The sequence below is a fragment of the Siniperca chuatsi genome, linkage group LG5, assembly GCF_020085105.1.
Source record: "Siniperca chuatsi isolate FFG_IHB_CAS linkage group LG5, ASM2008510v1, whole genome shotgun sequence".
NCBI lineage: Eukaryota > Metazoa > Chordata > Actinopteri > Centrarchiformes > Sinipercidae > Siniperca > Siniperca chuatsi.
Window position 1 is genome coordinate 20,833,547 of NC_058046.1, and position 9,297 is coordinate 20,842,843.

General features: G+C 39.0%; 1 protein-coding gene across 3 annotated transcripts; it reads left to right on the forward strand.

Annotated features, from left to right (window-relative positions):
• Positions 1-430: 430 nt before the first annotated feature.
• gkap1 (G kinase anchoring protein 1) lies at positions 431-9,168 on the forward strand. 3 transcript variants are annotated; one of them, XM_044196219.1, is made up of 13 exons: positions 434-609; positions 983-1,242; positions 2,372-2,530; positions 2,979-3,056; positions 4,972-5,110; positions 5,232-5,260; positions 5,479-5,640; positions 5,984-6,070; positions 7,985-8,048; positions 8,158-8,228; positions 8,328-8,402; positions 8,577-8,626; positions 8,958-9,168. In XM_044196219.1, exons 2-13 carry the CDS (start codon positions 1,000-1,002, stop codon positions 9,022-9,024), a joined length of 1,224 nt encoding a protein of 407 aa, XP_044052154.1. In that variant the 5' UTR covers positions 434-609; positions 983-999; the 3' UTR covers positions 9,025-9,168. The 3 variants fall into 3 exon arrangements, with proteins under 3 accessions (XP_044052156.1, XP_044052154.1, XP_044052155.1); XM_044196221.1 differs by lacking the exon at positions 2,979-3,056 and having other exon boundaries at positions 431-609; XM_044196220.1 differs by lacking the exon at positions 8,577-8,626.
• The last annotated feature ends 129 nt before the right edge of the window (positions 9,169-9,297 follow it).

Consider the following 9,297-nt stretch of genomic DNA (forward strand, 5'->3'; position numbering starts at 1 on the left):
AATAATATTAATAAATATTTAATATCATTTTTAAGGTCTTAGATATTGATACGTTTCTATAGCATTATATCTACACTTACTAGCTTTTCCAGAGTTTTCACCATCACAGTCTTCCTCAGAGGATGGAGTTTGCTCAGTTGTCATGGTGATAGGACAGTTGTAATGACAGATAAGACATGAGAAAAGACATGACAACTGAGATATCACCATGACAGTTGAGCAAACTTTAGTGAGTAGGTCTGAGTTATTAGGGGATAATTAATGATTTGCTTTAAAATCATTGATTCTGTCAGGAAACAGTATACACATAACACACAATATACATTTTACACAAAACAGATCGGATAACCAATAAACAAAGAACAGTTTTCCTTTGTTCCCTGTGGTAACAGCAGCCACTTTAAAGAGAAACTGCGATCACCAATAGGAATCCGAGTCTTTATCCTTTTTGGCCCCGCCGGGATGCTGTACTCAGACCGTCGCTGGTAGCAAACCAACGGTAACTGACAGTACCTTCACGGACAGGTGAAAGTCTTCTTTAGCAACTTTTCTTGTGAGTGCTGCCTCTTCAAAACAAGCCAGCAAGTGTATTAAGAAGAAAAGATCAACGTGAGTCCGTTAATGTGTTTTTGACTGTCAGGCATCACTACTTTTGCACTTGTTTAGAAGCTAACAAAACCGGCTACGCGGTGTACAGTTAGCTAACAACTTGCTGCTATGTAATGCTAGCTGTGTCTGTCACCAGACTGTTAGCAACGGTACAATTCAAATCACATTTCATTTATCATCACTACTGCCTGTTTTGGTTAGACATACTAACGTCAACCGTACAATCTGTTGGTTTAAATAAAGCTGTTGCCCGAGATATGGTGACGTTTTTATTTGAAAAGAGGTTGCCACTAGAAGCTAAGTCGTTGTTTTTTGACTGGCTTCAAGTTGTCCCAAGTTAACTGCATTGTTCATTTTCTCCTTTTGTCATCAGTTACTTTCCTTTTCGTAATGGCATCGTCTGCAATGATCACTGTCCCCACCACCGCCTCCCGCTTCGCCCTGCTCCAGATCGACTCGGATTCGGACTCCGACGCCTCCGATGCGGGGAAGATCATCACCAAAGGCGGACGGGACTCCTCCGGGAAGCCCCGACAAGGAAAGGCAGCCGGGGGGAAAGCGGCTCAGTGCAACGACAAGAAGAAAGACAAGAAAAAGAAGAAGAAGGAACAGCAGCAGACTGAGGCAAATGAGGTGAGTGAAAGAAGCATTTCACGACCCTGTGCTTCATACATATCTTAGGCTGCATACATGCCTTCCGTTTTGTGACAGACATGAATCGTGATTGTGCTCATCTGTTGTTTCACTTCACCTGAACTGAAACTGCAAAGGATGGTGCCAGGTGGCTTTACAAAGAAACAGATTGTGTTCTTTGTTTTATTTTGCTCCCAGCTGTTTACACCAAGTGTTGGCACTCGTTCAAATTAAGCATGTAACCAGCGTTTTTCTTCATTGGGGCTTTTTATTGTTTGATAAGACACATCACAAAATATTGTCTCGAAATTGTTTACTTAGCTAAAGCAACACTCAAAATACCTATAATATTTCATCTATGATATTAAGCAGAGAAAAAGATGTATACATCTTTTGTCAGATAATCAAATCGGCCCTCAGCAAGGCAATTTTATTTATATATCACATTTCGTAACAGGTAAAATCACTGTGCTTTACATTAAAATGTATAGCTGAGTCAATAAGTCGGTTAATAGATTAATCTGTGGACAGAAAAGCCTGCAACTATTGTGATAATTGATTAATCGTGCAAGTAATTTTTTAAAGCAGAAATGTCAAATATTCTCTGGTTTCTGCTTCTCTAATTTGAGGATTTGCTGCTTTTCTTTGTTTTATATAATTGCAAACTAAATATGTTTAAGTTTTGGACTGTTGGTCTGTAAAAACAAGGCATTTGAGGAGGTCACATTGGAAAATAATTGTTGCAGCCCTGTTAAAATGCATGCGCAAAGGCAGCACATATATAGTTTTCAGTGTGTTTTTTGAGAGTGGACACAGTTGAGACAGATCTCAGGTCATCAGGCAGTTTGAACAGAACCAACATAACAAAAAGTGCCCTCATCAGGTGTTGATTTTATTCTGGGTACAGTTAGCAAAGCACCACCTGATGACCTAAGGTCTGACTGGATCGTCGTCAGTGTGCTGTGTGCAAGTCCCTAAACATTTTAAGACTCAAAACTGCTACTGGTCATGCACACACATGCTGACTGCTTCTATAGCTAACAAGAGAGTATTGTAGTCAATTATAATAGTTGCAATAATGGTCATATCAAGAGTAATTTCATTAATCTCAAATCTCTCTTTCTATCAGTTACGTAATCTGGCCTTCAAGAAGATTCCTCAGAAGTCTTGTGCCCCACCTCCGTGTGTGACGCTGTCAGGAATAGCCGGTGAACTTCTCAGTCCTGCATCAGGGGACCACAATATACCTTCAGAGGGGTGGCAGCAGTGGAAGCAGAGGGATGAGCAGGTAAGAGAGAACAACAACCACCTATTATATGTGTGAGCTGGTGAGCCATGCTGTAGATAATTTTCTCTTGATAACTGACATGCCCTTCAGGAAGCCACATTACTTCCAGCTGTTTTAGTAGAGCTGTTAAGGGCTCAGCAGTAGAGGACTGGCTGAGGGCTGTAAACAGCAGCATGAGCCAGAATCATGGTATTCTTAGAACTGAAAAACTGATTTTAGATACACTTACCAAACGTGTCACCTTTTTTCTTCTCCTGTTACTGAAAACTTGGAGGAAGTAAGGGTGCACCACATCTTTTTGTTACATGCATTAGGAAAGAGCAGATGCATGAAATGTAGTATATTGTCTTTCCCTGATATAACTGCATTTCCAGCTCTTCACGTCTGACCTTACAGACAGTACCAACTATGTGTCTCAAGTGGGTGTTCTTTCCTCCTCCCTCTGTAGATGACCACTGAGCTATATGAGGCTGACTTGGAAAAGGCCTTGATTCTAAGTAAACTGGAGTTTGAACAAAACAAACAGGTACATTGCCCACACACACTAATACACCTCTTTTGAAAGGCAAATTTGAGGTGAAGTACAGTTGTCAGACAGACTTAAAATGCCTCAAATTAGGTTTTTACGATTAGAGCCATAAAATGTCTTAAAAAGTCGTAAACATCTTAAATTTTGAGATGATGCAGACCCATGAGAAATCGCACGACCGACAGGATTAAATGCTACATATTTAAATCAGAATCAGAAATACTTTATTGATCCCCGAGGGGAAACTCTTTTGTTACAGCAGTTCACTATCACGTCAGTGCACACAGAAATAGAAGTACTAAGCAAAAAAATAAAATACACTATAATACAGGTCAGATAAATTAAGTACCAAGTGGGTATAAGTATAAAATTAAAATAAGTACAAAGTGGGTTTACCGGTTGATGATAATAATACGCTATAAGGTATTAGTGCATGAACTGTCAAGTTAAGTGTAGCTTATTACGATTATAATGAGACGGAAGATATTGCACAACAGTAATAGTAGAAGTATGAATAAATATCAATAAATAGGGAATTTTAAACTGAAAAGAGTATATTGCACAGCAGTATTAACACAGAGAATATTACACACTTATGTGAAGTATTACAGTGATGTTAATGATCCAATGTCCAGTTTAATGACTTAAGGTTATATAGACTGACACTTAGAGGGAGGAGTTAGAGAGTTTGATGGCCACAGGCAGGAATGACTTCCTGTGGCGCTTTGTGGTGCTTTTTTGGGGGATGAGTCTTCCGCTGAAGGTACTCCTTTGTTTGACCAGCACGTCATGGAGTGGGTGGGAGACACTGTCCAAGATGGCATGTAGTTTGGCCAGCATCTTCCTCTCTGACACCACCCCCAGAGAGTCCGATATAAAATCGGTTGATCGTCGCTTTTTCCTCCCATTTTATTGTAGTCTACTCTGTGTTGGCCTGGTTCCCCACCTGTTTTTATGATTTTCCCTAAAGATAACAGGATTCAGTAAGTAAATAAATAATTGACTGAAGATGCTAAGCTAAAGACAGCCCCAGAGGTGTTCTGGGAAGAAGCAAAGTCTTATTATAATTGTTTGTTTTTCAGCTAGAATCTGGACGGTACCGTCCGTGCCCGTTTTTAGCGTGGAGCCACAATGGCCGATATGTGACACATATCGACTCAATCTAATCAAAAGATTAGATCAAATATGTCCACAACTGCTGAGGCTAACGTTAATAACTAATTAAGTTTTACTGAACGAACAAAAAAAAGAGATGGGTAGAAGTCGTATTCAGAGAGAGAACGAGTGGGGGATGAGAGAGGATTTTCCTGTGTGTGTGTGTGTGTGTGTGTGTGTGTGTGTTACAGACACACAGGTGGATGTGTTGTATCCTCTGTCTTGATGTTCCACTTAATATTTTGTCATGATGCAACCTTATTTTCTGACCTTGTAGTATGAGCAGCGTTATGTTGGTAGTTTCAGAGCAGATAGTTTGTGAAAGTTTTCGGTATGTGTGCAGTGTATGCAGTTGGGTCTTTTGGATCTAAGTATTGGTGCAAGTTAGTTTTTCTTTAGGTTACTTAAGATAATCAGCGATTCAGCAGGAATTATGATGCGGTTACAGGAAACGCTCAAGTGTTTTAGTTTGATGGATAAACGAATCTGTAACAAAAGCATTTTAGGCATTTATACTTTGATGCCTGAGTCTAGTCACTGTTTGATTTGAAATCTGGTGTGCTGGCGTAGAGCCAAAACAATGTAAAACACTGTCCTAATAATTTCAAACTGCATCGTATTCTTTAAAATAAGTTCTAGCATGAAATGGAAGTTGAATTCAGTTTTATTTTAAAGTCATATTCTGTGTAGTTTTAAAAAAAAAGTAATTCTAAGTTAAGAATCTTAATTATATGTAAAATGATCTGCCTTTACTCAGCACAACAACGCAAACGCTTCCTCGCCAAAGTCACGAGGAGGAAAAGAGGGCGGAGGGAAGAAGGACAAAAAGAAGAATCACCAGGCAAAAGACAAAAAGACAGTGTCACTGCAGGACTTCCAGGCTGAAGGCAGTGCAGGTGAGAGAAACGTATTGATCCATTTCAAAAACCATTAAACTAGGATCATGTGTGCTGCAGTCCGTAGCTCATCAGCCTCCTAAGTATAATATTTATGTCAGTATACTTTGTCTCTTTGCAGAACATTTGAGTAGGAAACAAGAGAAAGAGGTGAGTAAAGCATCTTTTTCCTTTCTTAACCCCAATCATAAATCTGTACTGTTGTCTAATCAATGGAACACATTTGGCGGAATATTATTAATCCCTATTGTATATAAATAAAGAATAAATATTACCTGTAAATAATATGCACAGGGTTTTGTTTGGGATTAAATGTCATGTTTGATGCGTCATATCCATGTTTAAACACTGACCTCATTCCTGTCCAGGACACCAGAACGGCTAACGTAGCGTTGGCAGTCGGGCAAGAGGAGCGTTTTTTCAATAAGCTCGAGGATGATGTTAGTCGGATTATCCAACAGGAGAAGAGACGTGAGCAGTACGTTAACAGCCAGGGACAAGAAGTCAACACCTCCACAGAACACGAACCGGTGAGCAGATGGATAGAAACACATACATGAACAAACATTTGTCCAGCTGTCTGTTATGCCTCAGGTATCTACAGTACATGAACATGAACATTTTATCTGGCCTATCAGAGAGAGAGAGAACAGATCAGCAATAAAAGTTAAAATTCTACAGTCAGAGGTGAATTTCCTTTTCACATAATTTCTTAGGCAGGCAGATTTAAGATTAACTTTTATCGTGCTGTAAAAGTTCAAATCCTAGATCTTATCAATAGTCATAGTGAAGTTTGTGTTTCCTTACTTAGCTAAATTAGTGGGAAGTATAATTTTTCCCGACTTGCTCTTTTCTTCCTGTCCTTCCCATTAGGATCCCAGAGCAGAGCAGCTGAAGTACGAGCTGGAGAAGAAAGACCAGGAAATCGATAAGCTAAAGAAGACCATCTCACAGTGGGAGGTCAGCAGTCATAAGTGGTTACTTCATCATTCTATAAATTACCTGGAAAATTTTAATTTCACCCTGATCTGCCAGAAATGTGCTAAGAAATATCTATTTATTACATATCATATACAAATATATCTATATATTTTTAAACTAAGTTCTCTCAACAAGAAGCTTCAAGAGTCCACAGTGTCCATAACTCACACTTGGCATGCAATTATGACCATATTTTTAAATAAAACTAATAAGACAAAGCCGGAGTGTGGAACGTTTGTCTCCCCCTTCTGGCAGTGAGAGTAATTACACAAACACTGTTGCTGCATGCTTATGATGTATGCCTACAGTGAGCTCGCCCCACGCTCTTGTTCAGAAATAGTTACAAAAATACAGAGAAATTTCCACAGTTCCAAGACAATAATCCATTATTTAGGTAGAGTAAATGTAGCTATAGCTAATAGCTACATAGCCTACTCCAAATATTTTACCAACCTGTCCAAGAGCAGTAACGTGACATCTGTGTCTGCCCTCAGTCCCGTCTCTCAGCACTCTCGAGTTTCACTTTTATGTGGATCATCAGACACTTTTCTTGGACCCTTCTTAGGTTTTACTCCTAGTTGCTGTAGCCTGCTCCATCACGACAGTTGTTCCAGAGCCATGTAGAGAGAGAGAGAGTTGCGTCATCTCCGTTCAATTTCAATTGGCTTTATTGGCGTGACTGCATATAATACAACTTTGCCAAAGCATATTAACACAAACTATACAACCTTAATAAACAAAAGAAACAATTCTCAATAATAAACATTATCTCCAATGGACCTTTTTTTTTCTTTTTCTACATGGCTGATTGCAAAGCTCTCTACATGGCTCTGGGTTGCTCCCCACTTCAGCTCTAGCAAACCCAGCACTACAGACACCAGATTTAAAAACTCTTGTATACTACGAAATACAAAGAGATTCAACTGGCGGTGACAGGCTTAATCAGCATTGTTTGAACTCGCTTGTCAAGGGCTAGAATGTAAATGTGTGTGTAAATGATGCATCATTTATATGTAAAAGTCCTGCACTTGAGCTTTAAATCTGTTGTCAGAGGATCAGGGAAGTCCATTTGCTACTGTAGGCTACAGCCCTTTTAACTGATACACAAATGGCTTCAGCTTTGTTTTAAAGTGACACTGTTGAGGAAAAATAAGAATTCAGGCAATGATGATTTACGGAAAAAAATCAGTACATGAGCGTATGGGAATGTGCAAGCAAGGGATAAGATGAGGTGGTGAGAAAGAAAGCACCAAGGACAGAAAAGCTGGATTTTGCAGGGCAGACTGACTATGGGCAGCTTGATGGAAATTTCCTCTTAACTGTCTGTTGAGTATCAAACTCTGTTTCCCTGTGAACTTGAAATGTAGCTTAAAAGTTTTTGTTTCATCTCTCTTAAAACATGATAGTTTCAGCTATCAGCTAAGTTTTAGCTTGAATTTCTGTTTGTTACAATCCAAAAGAGTCCAAAAGTGAAGAGTTTCCAGCATGAAATTTTTTTATTAATGTGTGTGTTTTCATTAGTGTATAATCACCTGAAAATAAGAATTGTTGTGTTTTCGTTACCTTCGATTAAGCCCTTTATATCTACAGAGGGAGCAGGTCCCTTTCCACGCTATGTTTCAAACCAAAAACTGGCTCTAGATTGGGCCGTTCACGTTCTTCGCGAGTTTCACGGCCACCGTAGTTTCTCCTACATGTTTGCAAGGGGAGGGTGATGCGAGCAGTGTTCAAACTGCAATTTCACAGCTAGATGTCACTAAATCCTAAACACTGGACCTTTAAACCACACATACAGCACAATCCACTTCTCCTCACCTATCTGTTGTGGCAAATGCCACAAACGCTTTAAAAACAACAACAAAGAGTTTTTCTTCTTGCTTCTCAACTCTGCAGGTGAAATACAAAGAGGTGAAAGCAAGAAATTCCCAGCTGCTTAAGATGCTCCAACAGGGAGAGAGTGAGTTGAACATAATTACACTAGATAGCCCTCCTTCCTTTTCTTTCCTAATGGAGGTTTAATGTGATCTGTCTAATGGTTTGTGATGTTTCTAACCTCTCCCCTTCAGTGAAAGATAAAGCAGAAATCCTTCTACATGTAGAAGAGCTACTACATATAAAAGAAGAACTGTCCTCACAGGTGTGTTACAGTGAGATAAAGACTATGAGAGAGGAATGTGGGTGTGTGAGATATTTGTACATGTATGTGCATTTGAATAATGTAATTTTTTTAATGTAGGTAACGTTACTACACGCTGCCCTTGAACAAGAAAGGTCTAAAGTCAAAGGTCTGCAGTCAGAACAACCAAAACAGGTGAGAGTTCAAATAATCACTGAGAAGCCATGATGCATTGTATGTGTGTGTGGGGTTGTCTGTGTATTAGTTGATGTTCACGTTTGTGTCTGTGTGTGTGTGTATACGTGGGTGTATATGTGAATACGTGGGTGTGTGCACTTGCATGCATGTTCCTTCTTTCCCTGTCTGTAGACCAGAGAAAAAGCAGCCAGTAAGTCAGGTGCAGTGAAAGAAGTTGAAGTGTAAGTAACAGACACAGCACAGAAGTACAGTAATAAGTACAATTAAATTGAGTACAATTTGTTTTGCTATACCCAGCTGAGGTCAGGGTAGAACAGAAGTAAGCTTAGTTTCAGTTCGGAGAACTATTTTATTTTTTATTTTTACTTTTTAAAAATGCCACAGAGAATTTAATTGTATGTTTTCAAAGTTTAGTAAAACTTTGTTTCATGTGGTTTCTTTATTTTTTTTCACTTTGTATTTTTTATTGACCTTTAACTAGAATTAGGTCAATAAAATACTTTGTCATACTTATAAATAATTGTATACTTTCTGGGCGTTTCTGGTTGGCAGGGAAACAAGAAAGGGAAGAAAGGCTCGGAGATGGATCTATGAAGGATTCAAAAGGAAAAGACCATAAAAGCAAAGTTAAATAAACGAATGAACAAATGAAGAAAAACGCTACTGATCACAATCAGGGTTCTTTCCTTTTTTTTTTTTTTTTTTTTAGTTCGGACTCCATGTCAGCATATAATGCATGCCCCTGTAATTACACACACACACACAGAATACACTCCAGACATAGCAGGATGTATTACACAGCTGAATAAGAGTTACAGAAGCTTTTAAAAATGATTGACTAAGTTTAAAGTTTGTGTTGAAATGGTGGCTTGGCACACAGTGCTGCCCTCTG